The 20,055-nt window shown below is 42.5% G+C and overlaps 1 protein-coding gene across 1 annotated transcript in view; it reads left to right on the forward strand.

The window, feature by feature from the left end:
• Positions 1–20,055, forward strand: part of NECAB3 (N-terminal EF-hand calcium binding protein 3) — a 152,009-nt gene that overhangs the window by 74,670 nt on the left and 57,284 nt on the right. The window contains exons 4-5 of the mRNA XM_061630329.1: positions 5,589–5,614; positions 6,155–6,252. Coding sequence (XP_061486313.1) covers positions 5,589–5,614; positions 6,155–6,252 — 124 coding nt within the window. The remainder of the gene's footprint in view (positions 1–5,588; positions 5,615–6,154; positions 6,253–20,055) is intronic.

Raw genomic sequence — 20,055 nt, forward strand, 5'->3', positions numbered from 1 at the left:
TCACTTGGAGAGAGCAGCTGAATAGGGCATTGGTAGCAAGGAGAAGGGAGAAGCAGGGCTAGGAGACTCTAGGGACTGGAAAGAGAGCCCTTACTATTGCTGTTGTTACATGTACATCCCACATTTCTTACAATAAGTTCCATGGAGCACACATTGTTCTCCCGCTTTCCATTTTATCCTCACAACAGCTCTGTGGGATGGGTTAGGTTGAGAAATAGTGACTGGTCCAGTGAGCTTCATGGAAGAGTGGGGATTTCAATCATTGGGTTACATGGCTTCCCCCCAAGAATCCTGGGAACTGTAGTTTAAGGGTGCTGGAAATGTAGCTTTGCAGGGAAAAACTACAGTTCCCAGGATTCTTTGGGGGAAGTCATGTGCTTTAAATGTATGTTGTAGATGTGACCCTGATCTCCCAGATCCTGGTCCGAAACTAACCAGTACACCACACTGGTCATGGGACTCGGCAGGTGCCCAGCAATGCTGATCCCTGATGTTAGCGCTGGGAATGAGATATGATTAGAATGAAGGAACAAGGTGACTCTGAGCACATGCTGAGCCCAGGAATTTATCAGAACCAGAACTGAGCTCGTGGTCCTTTCACACACAAATCCACTCCTGGCGTTCCCCCCAAACACTCTTCCTGTCAGCAGCCTTAAGTGTGCTTGCAGACAGTTTTTTATGGGTTTTAATTTGGTATGGTTTAAATTTGTATACTTGTTTTTAATGTTTTTAATTGCTGTAAACCACCCAGGGAGCTTCGGCTATAAGGTGGTATATAATAATAATAATGATAATAATGATAATAATGATGATGATAATAATAATAATAATAATAATAATAATAATAATAATAATAATAATAATAATAATAATAATAATGTAAATGAGTTGAGGAGATATTGCAAATGTGTCACTGGTAACAGATTTTAGTATCGGTTTTCCCCCAGAAATATTAAATTTAGATTAAATAGGGGGAAAATACAGGCTGGCATATAATAACAATAATGATGATGATGATGATGATGATATCCTGCCCTTCCTCATGTGGACACTGCAAAAAGAAATTGCAGGTGTTAGGAGCTCCCATCCCACAATAAACACTGTCAGAATTCCTTGCTGATCTACTGCAAACTGAGAGACGTACCAGCATATTCCACTCTAACTTCTGCCCGCCCGTACTCTAAAGCAGTAATCTGTCTTAGTCATAGGATGTCTGATGTATAGTAGAATCTAGGGAATATCATATGTGCATTACTAGGGAGGAAAGTTGTGTTCTACATTCTGATGCATTAACTGAAACTAAACTTAACAGCACAATCCTTTCTATATTTTTTCACAAGTAAGTTCCCGCTGTATTCAGCGGACCTTCCTCCCAGGTAAATGTGCACAGGACTGAATCTTTAGCCTATGCTCAGTGTCTTTTTAGTGTCTGTTACATAAGGGCTGCATGTCATTGTTATTATCATTATTGTTATTACTCCTTTGCTGCTGGCTGTGTAATAGCATTCCTCTGTAATGTGTCTTTTCTTTAAAAAAAAATTACAAGCCTAAGTGAGGCATCTATTTTCATTAGAAAAAATGGCACAGTGCCATTACTGAGACAGAAAGCTGAAAGCTGCACTGTGAAAAATGTAACATCTGTTGGTCCTGGAAGTTCAGATGGGGATGGGGAGATCAGCCACCTTGCATGACATATGAAAGCTACAAAAGTCTTACCCTTTACAAAACAATCTTGTGGAGATGGTGGAGAGACTCTATGATGGAACTACACCCTCTCCTCAGCTTTTCAGGAAAGTAGGTAGGGTGTGATTTCCCCCCTACTTTTTTGTCATTCTTTCCCCCCTCCCATTGCAGTGAAAAACCCAGTTTGCACATAGTGCTAAGCCTTAGTGCAAATGTGTGAACAAGTGGACTCCTGGAGAGGAGAACACAGCCTCTTTGCTCTTCTTCTGGTCCTGCTACTGCTGCTATGCTGCTGTTTTGCTCAACTTGTCACCTGAATTCAGGCTCATGGTTTGTCTCACTCTGGACAAACTGTGGGCTGTAACCAAAGTTTGTTCTTGGTTTACAGTTTGTGTTTGTCTGAAGGAGAGAAACCATGAACCCAGATTAAATGACATGCTAAACCAAACCATAGCTGAGCCCACAGCAGGGCAACAGGTCCAGAAGAGGAGCAAAGCAGCTGTGAACTCCTTTCTGGAAGCCTGCACATTGGTGCTAAGCCATGGGCAGTAGTGTAGTGGCAAATTCAGAAGTGCAGGGTCCCTTCATAATAGTCACAGCCATGCCCCCTCACAGCCACACCCCCTTCTAAGATTATGGAACCTTCTAAAATTATTGAATAATTTAGCCAGGACTGAATACTGCTTTTTGCTTCTCTTTCACTTTTACCATTTGACTTTCCTTTCTCACTGTCAGAGATATTGCTTGAACTACTGAATTCAGTGTTTACATGTTTTACCCCTGCTGCTGCCAAACTGTTTCATGACATAGATGGGATGCTATCGTCAGAATTCAATGTCTCTTTTTCTGTACTTACAGAATTCTCACTCTCCACAACTTGACATTTTGAAGTAGGAACTATTAGGAACTCCTTTCACTCTGATTGGCTCTAATCAGCAGCAAAGGACAGGAAGCAAGTTAGAATACCGTTGTCAGTAGCTAACACACTTCCCTTTCGTGCTGATTGGCTCATAGGACGCTGGAGACATAGGGATGCTGTTGGGATCTGGCTTCCAAAAAAGTAAGGGGTCTAAAAACCCCTGAGACCCAGGCGCTATTGGATGAAACTGATTATCTAGATCCATTTCAATCGGGTTTTAGGCCCGGTTTTGGCACTGAGACAGCCTTGGTCGCCCTGTACGATGACCTATGTCGGGAAAAAGACAGAGGGAGTGTAACTCTGTTGATTCTCCTTGATCTCTCAGCGGCTTTTGATACCATCGACCATGGTATCCTTCTGGAGAGGCTCGCGGAGTTGGGAGTTGGAGGTACTGCTTGGCAGTGGTTCCGCTCCTACTTGGCGGGTCGTCTCCAGAAGGTAGTGCTTGGGGAACATTGCTCGACACCGCGGGCTCTCCAATATGGGGTCCCGCAGGGGTCAGTTTTGTCCCCCCTGCTTTTTAATATCTACATGAAGCCGTTGGGAGAGGTCATCAGGAGTTTTGGAGTGCGTTGTCATCAGTATGCTGATGACACGCAGCTCTACTTCTCCTTTTCATCTTCTTCAGGTGAGGCTGTCGATTTGCTGAACCGTTGCCTGGCCTCGACAATGGACTGGATGAGAGTTAACAAACTGAAGCTCAATCCAGACAAGACTGAGATGCTGTTGGTGGACGGGTTCTCTGATCGGATGGTGGATATATACCCTGTCCTGGACGGGGTTACACTCCCCCTAAAGGACCGGGTTCGTAGTCTGGGAGTCTTTTTAGACTCTTCCCTCTCACTTGAGGCTCAAGTAGCCTCGGTGGTTAGGAATGCGTTTTACCAACTTCGGTTGGTAGCCCAGCTACGTCCCTATTTGAGTAAAGAGGACCTTACATCAGTGGTACATGCTCTGGTAACCTCACGTTTGGATTACTGTAATGCGCTTTACGTAGGGCTACCTTTGAAGACAGTTCGGAAGCTACAACTAGTGCAAAATGCGGCGGCCAGATTGCTGACAAGGACCAAGCGGTCCGAGCATATAACACCTGTTCTGGCCAGCTTGCACTGGTTGCCAATATGTTTCCGGGCTAGATTCAAACTGTTGGTATTAACCTATAAAGCCTTATACGGTGCGGGACCACGATACCTTGCGGAACGCCTCTTCCGATATGAACCGGCCCGTGCACTACGTTCTGCTACGAAGGCCCTCCTCCGGGTTCCAACTCACAGGGAGGCCCGGAGGGTGATGACAAGATCTAGGGCCTTCTCAGTGGTGGCCCCCGAACTATGGAACAGTCTCCCTGAGGAAGTACGCCTGGCGCCGACTCTGCTCTCCTTCCGGCGCCAGGTCAAAACCTTCCTATTCTCTGAAGCATTTTAAGTTACACTGATTTAATTTTAAAAATGTTTATTGTGTTGGATTGTTGCTTGTATTTTAGTATTGTTTTGTTATTTATTGTATTTTTATGCTGTTTTATGTTCACCGCCCAGAGAGCTATTGCTAGTCGGGCGGTATATAAATTTAATAAATAAATAAATAAATAAATAAATGACTACCCATTGGCCATGCATTGGCTTAGCATTACATGCGAACGGAGCCAATGTGAGGGAGTTAACTGTGCCAGCTCCAGGGCTGGTGTAGTTGAGGGCTCCTTTGTGGTGGTGGTTGGGGGAACCTTGACCACCTCGGACATGCCTAGACACTCATTTGACATGCCTCATTTCCTGGTGTCTTCACTAACCATAGTGTAAACCAGCCTTTACCAAATTTGTGCCCTCCAGATGCTTTAGACTTCAGTTCCCATCAGCCCCAGCCAGATTGGTGAACGCTGGTGTAAACTAATCAGACATAATGGGAAATATTGTTTAGTTTAAAATGGTGATGCTTCCAATTTCCTCCTGTGGCCATACCAGAGCTTTATGCACATAACACTAAACAATATTTTAGTGTTCTGTTTCAACTGGACTAGGCACTCAAATGCAATGCTAGTCTTAGCCACAATATATAACAAGGATTTGGGAACAAATTTGTCACCATTCATATAGGATATAAAAAAATTAAGATTGAAACTAGAGCTCCAATAAATTATATCTCCAAGACAGAACACAAGAAATTAGTAGAGACATAAAATGACTGTTGCTTATATAAACAAAACTAGTAAGATATGGAGGGGTGGGAGCATCTCTCAGTGGTAAGAAAGAGCACTCCCAAGTGCAGATGTGAAGAAATATGCCAACCTCTACAAAACAACACTGTAGTAGCTATCACTAAGATTACACTCCTATTATACCCACTTAGTTGGGAGTATGTCTTCTTGAATTCCTATTGAATGTCTATCAGGCAGGTGCCTTCGCTGTACTCTTTGGTGCATCCTTAAAACATTTCTGTTTAGGCAAGTCTATCCAGACACATAGATGTTGATGTGTTTTAATCTCTGTTTAGTTACTGCAGATTTTAATTGTCTTTTAAATGATTTTAATAACCTGTTTTTAACTGTTTTATTGATAATTTTAATATTTCTTGCAAACTGCTTAGAGCTTTTGCTATAATCAAGCAGTATAAATTGTGTTAAAAATAAAATTCAATGGGGCTTACCTGGGAATAGCTGTGTATTATATTGCATTGTAAACCCATTACAGAATGCAATCAATTTCCAGTATCTGTATGCCATTTTTTTTTAAAAATCTTAATATATGCCAGTTCCAGGAAGGTTTGAAATGAAGATTTCTTCTAGTTCTGCTAGAGTTTAGACCAGCATTTCCCAACTAGTGGGCCACCAGATGTTGTTGGACCACAATTCCCATCTTTCCTAACCATTAGCAATGCTGGCTGAGGCTGATGGGAGTTGTGGTCCAACAACATCTGGTGGCCCATTAGTTGGGAAAGGCTGGTTTAGACCCATCATCTCATATGACTTAATTTTTCTCTCTGTGTCTTGCAGCAATTTAGAGACGGAGAAGTTATGCGGTGAGTAGACCATTTACTTCCTTACTATGAAAAATGTGCTTCTAGGCCTTTTGTTCCATAAATGTCCACAAGGCATGTGGCTTCTTACCCTCTGTTAAAGGGTTTTTTTCCAAGATAGGACACTGGACAAAAGAAGGTCCTGATGATACTCTGTTCTACTCTGCCACTGGCCACTTTTCACAATAACAACACAGATGCAAACATTGGCAGAGGCTACATTTCTATTGCAGGCATTTGATGGCTGAAGGAGACTCTTCCTCGCAACCCAGAGATCACCAGTTGAAAGAATGTTTTTCACTATAACTGATTTTAGAATATTTTTCTTGGTAACTATTTTTTAGAATGTGTCTTAACTGTTTTTAGAATGCTTTTATTTTTGTTCTTAAATTGTTTTGTTGGTGTGTGTGCTGTCCTCGGCTCCTTTGGGACGAAGGGCAGGATATAAATTAAATTAATAATAATTGGCTAAAAAAAACAAGCAGATGTAGGACAAAGCATATGCCACTTTGAAATTATCACAAGCTTTTTCTCCTACTACAGATTATTTCTCAGAACATCTTGGAGAATACAGACATGTCCTGTCTGCTCTGGAGCAACTCAACACTGCTGTCCTGTCAGCCATGGATAAAACCAAACTGGTAAGCGTGCATTCATTCCAATATGGGAATGAATGGAGCCAAGAATATATGCTTTGACACAGGCAGCTTTAAACTGGCCTCAAATCACAATTCGCATCCAACTCTTAATAATGGAATGTTAGTTTGTGTATGAATATTCATGGCAAAATGAATGGACATCCAGCCAATGAGGTATAGTGCAATTATCTCTCTCTCTCTCTCTCTGTATGTGTGTGTATATACATATATACATACTAGGAGGGCTCTGCCTCCCTGTTCACTCCACTCGCCAACCCCCACCCCTTCAGGCATCCCCATTCCCCTCGCCAACCTGCTTGTTTACCTATTCCTCTGCTGCTGCCACCCTGCGCCACTGCCCCTGTACCACCCTGGACAAACACTCTTGTAATGCAGTGCACCTAGGCTGCACACTGGCCTGCTTCATTTCCTCCACACCCACCCACCCCACACTCACTCGCCTCGCTGGCCCCATACCTGCTACCTGACTCACCCCACTTGTCCCACCTTAGTCGCCCCACACCTGCCCATTTCCCCACCCGCACCTGACACACTATCATCCTTACTTCACTCCATCCCTCGTTTCACTTGCCTCACACCTGCTACATCTAGCTGTTGTGCGCCACCGCCACCCCCCACATAATGCCGTCGTATACGCTGTGTGACAGCATGATGGGTTACAAAAATATTATATTATAGATATGTAATAGTTCTCATGGTACTCAGGGGAAAGCTTGACGTGTATGTTTATTATGTTTATGTTTATTATGTATTGATTTTATTTCATTTTTTCCCCAAGCTGGAATAAGGCTTTTCAGAGAGAGTAGTTTTGGGTTACTGCTCTACACACTGCCTCTGATGCCCAACGTCTTATATCCACTTTGTCTCATATCCAATAGGACAGCTTTTTAGGCTTGATAGACTGTATGTGGATAGAAGTGCCAGTTTGCAACCTGAACAGTTTGCACACTCCTTTAGAATTCCAAGTCTGTGGCCACAGTCTTAAACACTCTTACTTGGGAGTAACCCCATTGAACACAATTTGGCTTGTTTCTGAGGTCATATACATAGGAATACACTGCAACAGACCCAGTGCAATCACAGTTTCTCCAAGCCTGTTCATCCATCATTCCTCCCTCCAATTTGGCTTTGCAGCAGGAAAGTTCAAGCTTGGTATGTTCAAAGGTACCTGGGCAACATCTCTAAGGTGCATCTTTTGGGGAGCCCCAAGTGGTCCAAGTTCTCTTATTCAGTGCTGGCAATGCTAGGACAGTTCAGACACTGATGCTGTCCATCATTAGCTGAAAAATAGGACGGAATCAGAGTTTCAAAATGATGGCCAACATGATGTATTATGATTGTGTTGCTAGTTGTTTTTATTTTTAATTGGGATGGATGTTTACATTTATGTTTGCTTCAATCTATTTACAACATTATATCAAGCTTAACATGCCCATAGTAGCCATTTCATCAGTCTTACATTGATTCCAGTACAGAATAAATGGTGCCTAGTTTTATTAAATCATCTGATTTTCTCCACTTCCACAACTGTTTATAGCTGGTGATTTTATTCATCACCATTATATCTCATATCTTCCTTAGCCATTGATAAATTGTTGCAACAGTATACCACCTCCAAGTCTTGGTGACCGTAATCCATGTAGCTGTTAACATCTGTGATACTAAGACATGCAGTCTTTTCTTGTTTTTATATTATACATATCCCAGAAGCATTGTAACTGGATTCACTTGTAGGTGACATCCCATTATTTTTCTGATTGTACCATTCATTTTTTCCAAGTTGTCATTATTAATAATAACAATTTTGATTGTTGTAGCTCTGCATGCAATGAATTCAGAAGTTGGTTTCTGCTGGGAAAATACTGTAGCCAGAATCCACAAATCCAAAGTGATATTGCGGAAGAAAAGCCACTAATTCATTCAGAATAACAAATCTGTTTGAGTTGAGAGTCAGTTTCTCCGGGATAATCTCTGAATGCAAGATGAGCATTTATTTAACTGAATGTGCTTCTAGAAAAGAATGAATCACTGAGCTAACTGTGTTCCCCGTACAGCATTCTTTTCCCTTTGCAAGCTCCTGTTCTGTCGCTAAAAGACAAATGTTATACTTCTAACCAAAGCTTAACATTGTGAACCCTCTTAAAATGTTCTGCCACTGTATTATGTTTGCAGTTGAGTGACCTCCATGTTAAACCCGATGTCTGTGAGAAATCCTTAGTAATGAAAAATCTTCTTGGGAACAGTTTTTATCTTAAATGTGTGAAACAACTTCCCTTCTGTGCTTAGATGCTGATTCCATTTAGAATGAGGGAAACTGCCATTCAGATGAAATGTCAGGTTCAGCAGAAAACAAGGTGTCTGTGCGTGTGTCTATGTATGTATGGAAAAATGAAAGGAGGGGTCCTTTGTAGGCCAATATTTGGTGGTTGTAGAACATATTGGCCTTCAAATAGAGGACTGCCCTCTGTAAAGTAGGACACATGGTCACCCTAGATTCAGGACATATTTCAGGGCTACTTAAAGCCAGTGACAGCTGGTGACTCCATGTCAGTAGGGCAGTGGAATCTGCTCTGGGTCTTAGCCTGAACTTTCAGGGAGCTGTCCAAGGTGCTGAACCTATACAACCTTGGACACCTCCTTGAAAGTTCAGGCTAAAACCCAGAACAGATTTCACTGCCCCACTGACATGAAGCCACCAACCGCCGCTGCTTAAAGCCTCCCTTGCCCCCACAGAAAATGAAATTGGCAAACATTTATTGCTGTCCCAGTTCTTATACAACTGAGACAACGCTTAATGGTGAGAAATAGCGATGGGTGGGAGATTTCACATGGATCTGCTACAGCAGGTGTGGAGAACATTTGGCCCTCTGGTTGTTTCTGAACTACAACTCCCATCATCACCAGGAAGCATGGCCAATGAACAGAGATGATGGGAGTTGTAGTTCAGCAACATCTGGAGGGTCACAGGTTCCCCACACCAGTTGCAGGAGATCCATATGACATTCCACACCTATCCCTACTCCCCACCATTAAGCACTGTCTCAATATGTATAAGAACTAGGACAGCAACAAATGTTTGCCAGTTTCACTTTTCTGGGTGAAAGGGAGACTTTAAGTAGCCCTGAAATATGTCCTAAATCTAGGGTCGCCACATGTCCTACTTTACAGAGGGCACTCCTTTATTTGAAGGGCTGTCAGAGGCACAGTCTTCTATTTAGAGGAGTCCTCTCTTTGAAGAGCTGCCTGGTCTGAGTACAGTTTGAAGAACCGTAAGTAGGGAGAGAGCAAGGGCCTTGAAGGGTCCCATCAATAGTTAGCACCTGGGCAGCAGACTGAGCAGGTACACAGGTCACCTAGTCAGTCTTCCCCACTCTGGTGAAATGTACTGTATTTCTATTTAAATTGTAGTAATTATTTCTAAAGTTGCATCTATACATATAAATAAGCATATGCAAATTTTATGCAAATTTTTCTTTTTTTGTCCTTTTTGATGATGTTTTCCTCTTTTTTGGCGCTGTGTGAGTGGCCACTCAACCCAAAACGCTCCACACACACATACACTCACACCTTGTTAAAATCTGTTCACTATCCATTCACTGCCTGGTCCACTGCTTGCAGATATTTCAACATGGGGAGATGGATGGGTGCACAGGATTCTTAGGATCTCCCCAAGAACATGAACCCATCTAATAAAGGATCATGATGATATCATGATGCTATGCAGCTAATTAGATCTGAAGCCAATTTAGATCAATTTCTGGGTCAGCATTATCCTCTCTCTGAATGAGTGAGCCCTTTGCCTCTTTGCACAGTGCCTCCTGATAACCTGGCAAATGGGGGGGACATGTTTCACTGCTGCCTTACATTTTTCTGAAAACAGTCCCCACCCGTTCACCTCATTCTAATGGAAACCATTTGTGGTGATTTAGTTTCAAGGAGGAAACTCTTTGCACATGGTTAAATACACTCTCTTATAACACATGCCTGGGGTTCATTCTTGCCACTTAACTCAACTCAGCGTAAACCTTGATAAAATGTCTGGGGAGAAACCATAATGACTTGGATCCTGAGATTTGTTAACTTAAGGAAATTAATGGACAGGATATTTCCCATCTCATTCCTCCCCTGCTGCAGTCCCCTGTGCCCCATCCCACACTGTTCAGCTGGAGTCCCCCTGACTCTAGAAAGCCTTTTTGGAGGGTCAAGATGGTTTCAGAGGGGTGGAGGAGTCAGGAAAGCTTCCTTCCACTGGTCTTCCTTCAGTTATGATCCAAGTCAATATATATGCTATATTCTTTAAGGACATGGATGTCAAAAATTAAATCATCACAGAAAATTAGGAGAAAGTTCCATTTTTACTATAAAAAAGTCCCAATGTTCTAGACTGGAAGGTCACCAATTAAGTGAAAGATTCAAATTAGGGCTGCTGACTTTTCTTCTGGAAGAGTTTGTTGAACAGCAGGAGGAGGAGCAAAAATTCAACAGGTGCAGCTGTCCCAGTATGGAGGTGCTTTATCTGGAAAAGTATAATAGGCTAAGGCAGCATCAGCTTCTGCTTGCCTCAGCAGGAGTCTCAGTAGGCAGAGGAAGATGAGAAAATTCATCTCATTACACCAGTCTGTACAGTTGCAAAGGTTGCTCAATGTGAAAAACTCCCAGTGCTGATGGAGAAGGAAACAGAGACATTTGGATCCTGGAAAGATTCCATCCCAGAGATAAAATGACATGGACTCAGCAATGCAGCAGGGTATAAATAATGCATGCTGCTGAACGTCCCAAATGGAGAGCTATTATATTAGGCTGCTACTGGTTTCCTTCTGCAGATGGTCCTAGAATTTTTGGATGTGGGATGCTTTCAGACATGGGGCTTATTGCATTACTTTAATGGATTAAAATGGTAGCACATCTATCCTGATTTCCAAAATTCCTTTCACATTGCAGTACCTCTTGCATTAAGAACAGTAGTTTTTTCAGCCGATATACCAACATTTCGCGCAAATGTATTTCACATGACTGCAATGAACAATGTCTTGTTTTTGTCCCTCACCCATTATACACATGCACACCGTAGTTCCCCACTGTGTAGGAGGTCTAAGATCTCATCCCATCACCATGCAACCCTCTCCCTTTAGCATCTGGCATATACAGTATTAGTTGTATAGACACAGGTGTGTGTGTGAGAAATTTTGCTGCTACCCGCGCCAAGCCAGAATACTGATACAGTTTTTGTCAGGCAAAAAAAATGTGCGCCTAAAGGGTGAGAACGCACTGCATGCTGGGATGCCTGTTATGTGAGTGATTGCAACTAGCAAAAACTTGTGATTTCCCAGCTTGCAAACGGATTATTTCTGGTATTATTTATCATAATATTAGCACTAAAATTGCACTATATTCCACTAGAATTCCAGAACTAGCTTGTATGTTGTGTGAAAGATAATGCACAAATAATGCACAAATTACCAGGTAAGAAATCATCAGAATAATGGGATAAAGTGCAGTGTAAAAGCAGCTGTGAAGCAACTTGGAGGGCTTTCACATGAGTTCCTTTCTGTTTGCGAAAACAGAGCTAAATCGAGAAGACCAAAATGCATTGGGAATGTAGAGCAAACCAAAGGGAGTCAAACCAAAACCTTTCTCCATACCTACAGATGGATGAGAATTTCTATTCAGTTCACATTTCAAGCTGAATTTATCCAATTTGCACTTTCCCAAACAATATGAAAACTGAAATGCAGCCATCCTTCAAAATTCTCACTTATTTTGCAGTGCAGTTTGCCAACCAATGTTTACAAAAATGCACATATTAAGGGAAAGTGTGCATAAAAATGAATATATGAGTGAACATAACAAAATGGATTATATGAAGAAAGCTTGCAAAAATGTGTATATTAGTCAAAAGTCCCTACAAAAATGTGTTTATTAGGAGAATTTTACACTAAAATTTTCATGAGGATTTAAAAAAAAAAACACAAATTGCTGCAGAAATGTGGAGAACTGAATATAAAATTGGAAAAATGAAAAACAGAGAACCAAAATTTACAGGCCTTTCCATCCCTATCCTTACTGTAAGCGTGTTCCTTCCAATGTCTGATGAATCTCAGGTGTTTGTGCAACATGGAACAAGTCAATGCCTCAGAGATCCTTTGAATTTCTAGACTCTTCGCATTATTACTTTTTGTTGAAAATGGAGCATGTCAATGTCTCAGGGATCCCTGCAATTGCTATGCTTCCTGGAATTTCTAGACTTTAGTAGTAGTAGTAGTAAGGATTCTAACTGGTTGTATAGCAGCCATTAGCCTGATTGTTTTCTTATTTTGTCTCATAATTTGCATTTATTTTATGTTTTTGTACATCACTATGAGCTAACAGATATAAGACTCCAGTTAATTAATTCTGGCTGTGGTTTTACTCTATTTATCCTAGCATTCTAATGTGTGAGCATTGAGGGTCTGTTTCCAGATCTTAGTCAGTGAGTGAAAAATACAGTTTTGCATGAATGGGACCCAAATCCTCAGAGGGGTGCAGCATTGGGAAAGCTCCAATTTTGTGGAGTCCTGCTTCTTATGCATTCATCAAATATCTCTTTCTCCAATCCCAGAATAATCCATCTTTCCTTCAGGACTAGGTTCAATTCATCTCTGCACCTGGACTTTACTTACAGCCATTGGGGGCCAGGAGGTCCAGTCACCTCAGGCACCTCTAGGGCAGCGGTAGCCAACCTTCTTGGCAAACAAGACAAGTTTAAAGTATGTGATAGAGCCACTCTTGTACATGCCAGTTTTATGCAACCTGCTAAGCCCTGGTGTGGTTTCATCTCTTCTCTCCTGAGCCAGGAAGCAAGCAGTAGCATACAATGAGAGAGGTGGGGGCAGGAGTGTAGATCTCATTTTATGCCACAGGTAGACTTACAAGACCTCCTGGTTCTGTCCAAGTGAGGCACAAACCTCTGTTGCATGTGCCTTTTGTGACACCTATGCCAAGCTCCTCTAGGCATTGGTCTTCAACTGGTGGGTCAGGATGAACTGCAGTGTGTTGACCTGATCTAAGGTGGATTACAACAGCAGTATTACCACCATACCATGAGATTTAAACCAGTTTTACCACCAAAAATAGAGTAAAAAAAATTAAGAAATGGGTCCCCAAATGCATGTTTGTCTTAAAGGTGAGTCCTGGGGCTGGAAAAATTAAGGACTACTTTTCTAGTGGTACTGCATACAATCGTGGAGAAGATTTCTGCATTTTAATAGCTGCGTAGATCCTCCGTGGCGCAGAGTGGTAAGCGGCAGTAACGCAGCTGAAGCTGTGCTCATGGCCGGAGTTCGATTCCAACGGAAGGAGGAAGTCAAATCTCCGGTAAAAGGGGTCGAGGTCCACTCAGCCTTCCATTCATCCGTGGTCGGTAAAATGAGTACCCGGCATATGCTGGGGGGTAAAGAAAGGCTGGGGAAGGAACTGGCAATCCCACCCCATATATACGGTCTGCCTAGTAAACGTCGCAAGACATCACCCTAAGAGTCGGAAACGACTCGCACTACAAGTGCGGGGACACCTTTACCTTTAGAGAAGAGGACTTAATTACTTTGCTGCCCTGGGCTCCTGCTGGGAGGAGGGGTAGGATATAAATCAAGTAATAAATAAATAAATACTTGTAGCTTTTCTCATTCCTGCAGTGCTGTGATGTAGAATACACTCCTCTAAATAAGAAGCATCCTAAATCTCCTGTGCTGCCTTCTCTGGAGGAAACAGAACCATCAAAGGCTACATTGAACTTCCACACTACTCAGGGAACGTTGAGCAAAATAATGTTAACATCTAATAGTTCTTTATTGATTTACATGGGACTGCTTGTCTTCATGACAATCTGTTGTGTAATACAGCACTGGTGCAGCATCGATTGCTCAGCAGGAGGCTATATTGATTGCCATGTTCCTGGGGTTTAAAGCAACCTTTGCCAGCCTGGTGCCCTCCAGATGTTTTGAACCATAACTCCCAAATATGAGTTGTAGTCCAGAACATCTGGAGGGCACCAAGTTGGCCAAGGCTGATTTAGAGCAATAACATCCAGACATACTTTGTTATGGGAAACCGAAGGCCAAACTTGATGAGACACAGGAGATCCATGATTGGCTCTTCCAATGTCTTTATTGAAGCCTGAACAAAATGTCTGTCTGAACTGGAACAGAGTCATGTTGCTGAGGAAGAGGGGCTTTAACCTCAGCCATTTTCCCTGACAAAATGGCCTAAGCGAATAGCCTTGCTGGAGATATGGTGGGGGGTGGGGGAAGGATGGGTACAGTATCAGGAACCTGTCTTTTTCCTCCCTTCCAGTGGGGATTTTGATTAAGAAAATGATGTAAGGAAAGGCTTAGAATCCAATGCACCATGACTCCAATCTAATTTGACCCATGTGGCTGTTTTTAGTTTCGGAAAAAGGCATTGGGAGATCCACATCATGTGGAATTTTGGTCCGCAATTAATTGTTTGTTACATTGCTACCCTGCCCTTCCTTCCAAAGAGAGACCGGGGGGACGTATATATAATCCAGCATAATAACAAAATAAAGTATTAAAAGCCTTATGTAAAAGCTGTAGTAAAACAATACCTTTCAGCAAGCAGAGATAAAAACATCTGCCCCAACCACCCTTCTCCCAAAGGCTTGAACAAAGAAGTGTGTTTTTATCTGTTGGTGAAAAGATGCCAGTGGGGGACAAACACAGTTCCATGGGGAGGAAGTTCCATAGCTGGTGGGTCTAACACAAAGAAGGCCCTGAAGCCGTGTACAATCATCACATCTCTATGGCAGGAGGAAAAAACACATACAAAAATGGCTTTCTAGTGTTGACACTTCAGGGCCTTAACCATTTAACAAACCTTCATCTCTGTTCCCAAGATCACAGTTTCTCTCCATAGGAACTGAAAGCATTCAAGCTTAATAATGAAAGTAGTATCACTGGGTTCTATTTTGGACACAAATGTGTTGGAGAAATAATTCAGCATGCTCAGTAGGAGGGGAGCGTGATAGATTTCTGCTGTTTCCTGTGATTCAATTCCCCTACAGTAATAGGCATGACCCAAAGGTCACATCTAAGCAGGGAGCCTGCTGTTTGAATGGGACAACTACTTCTCTGACTTGATTAAAGCATATGGGCACAAAGTAGGCCCAACTCTAATCTGATTTTATGATGACAGAAGTTTTGGATAGACTTGAAAATAGATGTGGAGCTGAAAGACAGAAATGACTGTAGGCCAATAAGGAAGAAAATCTGGTATATATTAGAGGCAAACGAGATGAGATGGTCACAGAAGCCTGCTTCTTTTCAGATGTCTACCCCATTCACATGTAAAGTAGATGGCAGGCAGTTATCCTGTTCTGCTGGGGCTTGCTAGGGAAATTGTAGCAGTTATGCCACACAAGGCAAATCAAGACCCTGGTCGGCTCCCACTGGGCCTTGCTGGCTGAGCTTTGGAAGATGTCCTTGGGGTGATACTGGGACCCGGATATAGGTGGCATAAATCAGGAGTGGGTAATCTGTGTTCAACCATTATTGAACGGTGTCCTGGCTGGACCAAAGGTTTTCCACCTGTTTTAGCATTTGTAGGAAGGGTGTTGAATGGTCTCCTGCTCATGCCTAATCTCTCTTCAGTCCACTGCTCCAGCCATTTTTCTCCATTCCTAGCTCACTTCCATTATTGGAACTGGAAAACTGCCAGAGCAACTGTCTTCTGGGAGTTAAGGCACAAGAGGGGGGATGGCTCAGAGCTAGAGCTGAGCTGAAATTTCTCAGTGCTACTGCCATTGCTAATGGTGAGTTCTAACTAGGGTTGCCAGGTTCAGAGCCTGAGACTGATCCTGTATCTTTAGGAGAAGAGAAAGTCAGCCAAGTCAGCCAAGTGTTCTTGCAAGACTGTAATGGGAAAAACCACAAGGTGGAATTCTCCCTTTCCCCTGTACTAATTTTAAAGATACAGAAGACCTCTTGGAAGCCAGGCCTGGCAACCAAGAGGTCTTCTGTATCTTTAAATGTTGTGCAGGGGGGAGAAGTCCACCTTGTGGTTTTTCCCATTACAGTGTTGCAAGAACACCGGCACGTGGCTGACTTTCTCTTCTCCTAAAGATACAGGATCAGTCTCAGGCCCTGAACCTGGCAACCCTAGTTCCAACCCCAATAAATTGTTGGATAATTTCTCCCTTCTCTGGAGAAATTAGACTAAATGCCTCCCCCTGCTGCAGTTTCTCTGCTTACAAGTAGGGTGGTAAATTTGAAGAGGTCATTTGCACACATCTTAACTCAGTGCCCGATAGTTAACATTCTGTCTCCAATATCCATACAACTATTTAGTTTAAAGGGAGGGCCTTAGGTTGAGTATTTCTTTAATACAGTAGAGTTTGAAAGTCCAAACTTTGTTACCAGGGCTGGCCCTGCCATTAGGCAAAGTGAGGCAACTGCCTCAAGTAGCCAATGCTGGGGCAATGCAGCAGCAACCTCGTTCTTACTGTCTTACTATTTTAGACCCTTTTTTCTGCAGCTGACAGGAAAGACTCTGATTCTGCAGCACAGTCCCCATCCAGAGAGAGAGAGAGAGAGAGAGAGAGAGAGAGAATTTAAGGTGCTTAGACTTTCTCTACTACTGTATTGCAAAAAAGGAGCATATTTAGATGGCCTTTGTGTTAAAGGTTCACTGTTTGTTCTGATGTTTTTGGTTTTTCCCTTGCTTTTAGAAAATTGGCAACAGGTGCTCAAATTTAATGAAGAATTAGTTGGATGCATAATATGTAAAACTAGCAATGTTACAATGAATTATGCTTCTTTGAATCTCCCTCTGAATGTAGGAATGACATGTAACCATGCATTTTACTCTTTTCATATTTGCATTTACATTTGCTTAAGAAAAGCCTTTTTCAGTAAAGAGTTTAGGCACAATCAGACCATAGTTAAATACTGTACTTAACTCTCATTGATTTCAAGAAGAAAGAGTTGAGAGCAGAAATCAATAGAACACAAAGCATTGAATTTTAGCTGGATGTAAAATATAACCACAGGTGGAAAGCCACTGTGCCTTTTTTCTCTCTCTCTCTCTCTTCCCCATTATGCACTTTCATTAGCTCTGTTTTAATGAATGGGATTGTGGATTACTTCCAGCTGAAGCATTTTCTTTGCCTACTTGAATTTCTCATGCACATAAGCTGCCCCGTGCTCTTGGTAGTCTTCTTTTCTCATCCAAAAGTCCTGGAAAGAGCTGAGTGAAGCCACCAAAGAACCCCCAAGCCAAGCTCCTGTACCTCTTTCTGGGGAAGCCAGAATTTTTATAGGGTACCCTCTGTCATGAAGCAAAGCACCCAGTTCCTTGCACATCCTCTCTGGGAACCCAGGGAACAATGAGGAGCCTCCTGATAATACAACATTATTCATGACCTCCCCTTGGAACTCAGCTGGAACTTTTTGGAGACTTTGGAAAGCCAACAGATGAAGTCCTGGGGAGTTCTGGCTCAGCAGATGTGGGCTGAAGAGAGGCTCCGGGCAGCAAAAACGTTGTTTGTATAACATTAACAGATGCCCATCAGGAATCTGAATGCTCACAGGGTCCTGGCAAACCTTACCTTGGAAATCCCTTTCATAGTCCATGGACACATAGCAATACTGTTTCTTAAGCCAGCTCACCATCTTTTTATCCAAGGTCCCAAGAACCTCTGGATCGTTGGAGCTGTTCAGCAGCATGGTGTGCATGTGCTTACAGAGAGCCCTCCCAGCCACGTCCAGTCGGTGGGTGCCTTCCATACACGTTTGCCCAGAGTAAATCGGAGCAACATGGGAAACCCCTGCCCCTGCCTCCACGGCCAATCCAGTGACCCTACCATAGGAGCAGAGGGAGAGGAATCCTGTGTTGGCCACATGTAAAGCTGGGGCACCAAAGCCCTCAAAAAGCACCTCTGCCATCTTCTCTCTGTTTGTGGTAGGACAGGAGGGAGAGTCAGTCATCAGAATGGGATGCTCCTCAACTGGCACTTTCAATCCACAGTAGAAAAGATGGCTCCATAGATTCTCCATGGCTTCCCAGTCCACTATGATGCCATGCCTGAGTGGATGATTCTGGGATTTCCTGATGCTGCCCTCACCACAGACCAAGGCAAGATATAGTTGTTTGTCCTGAACTGACCCTGGGTGGACAGGGGGCACGTATGTTGTTTTCATGACAATTCTTGGCTTCTCCTCTCCTGCAAAGCCTGATCGACTGAAGGCGCTACCATTGTCTACTACTATCGCAACTGTCCCCATAGTGTTACACCTTTCCTGGTGCCCTCTTTTGGCTTTGTAGAAGATGAATTGTGTAGGCAGAACAGAAAAAGGATAAAAGCTCTGTCACCCTGCCAAAAAACCCAAAAGCATAAGGAAAGAAGCAATGAGACTCTGAATTCCTTTGGTAGTCAAACATTGCTGCACATGAAATATTCCAGTTGAACATCGGAGTCAGGATATCTGAGCAGTCTTACAGGAGTGATGCTCAGTCACAACAAAGAATTGTTGCTTACAGGAATTAATTCCCTGTAGGGAGCTCTTTTGGTTGTGGCTGTCCATAGTAATCGGATAAAACATGATGTTACAATACCCCATATAATTACATGAAAACGTTTTTATGCAAAATGTTAAGTCTTCTTGGACTCAAAAGAAATAATAGGTGAAGTGACTGCTTCAGTTCTGGCTGCTGCTTGAATACTGCTGATAACAAAAAAAAGTATTGTGTTATAATTTTACACACTGGCACTTCTGAATTAACTCTGAATCCTTGATGTTGCACAAATATGGCTGAATACATTTTGAGGACATAGATGTGCTAGTATGTGCACATGTGCACTCAGTAGTAGAAACATAGCCTGGTTCACACACAACAGTATGCCATAGGAAACCATGGCTTAGTTAGCTGTAGTTAAACTTCTTTATCTGCACCACAGCTTAACTATAGTTTATTAACTTTGTGGTAACCAAGGTTTGTAATTGGTTTATAAACCTTGGTTTACATTACATTGGATGAGTCCAAAAGAAAGACACATGATGGTACCATGTCTGCTTCAAAATACATTGCTTCTTATAAATCTCCAAGTGTGCTTACATAGGAATGTGTTGTAGAGGTAAAGACATTTGGTGGTCTTCAACTCACTTTTTGTGCTAGCAGAAGGATTAGCGCCAATGTAACAGGATTTCCCGCCCCTCCTTCCCTCATGTGTGCCTCACACCATCCCCAAATCTGCTCCAGGGGGTTGGGGGAATCCCAGAACAAATTTAGGGGGCACACATGGGCAGAAGAGGAGGAGATTGTTCCATTGCACAATGAGAAATCCTTGTGCTGACAGAACCTAAGCCTTAGTGCTATGTTGAATACAATCCATTGTTTTTATAAGTCAGTGAAACATTGTTTGAGCTAGGTGAGTGAAACAATAATCACAGAGGCTTCTGTGACTATGTAAGAGCCCTGTGAGTGCGTCCTCCCATTTCGTATTTATAGACCATACCACCAAAAGCTACTATATCACAGAGACCTCTGCAATGCATTTTACATGGATTATATAGGGGAGCTTCCATACTGACTGTTTACTGAGCATTCATCCTGATATGTTTGTGTATAGGTTATATGACATTGCCAGCTAGTGATTGTTTTCCCATACTTTCCAATGCGATTTTCTTTCACTTTTCTTATTGGACTTCCTGGCAATTAGAAAAGTGACATGATAACTGCACTAGAATAACATCTATGTATGGATGTGAAAGTTGGACAGTGAAAAAAGCTGAT

Source organism: Rhineura floridana, chromosome 6 (genome assembly GCF_030035675.1).
Source record: "Rhineura floridana isolate rRhiFlo1 chromosome 6, rRhiFlo1.hap2, whole genome shotgun sequence".
NCBI classification, from domain to species: Eukaryota; Metazoa; Chordata; class Lepidosauria; order Squamata; family Rhineuridae; genus Rhineura; species Rhineura floridana.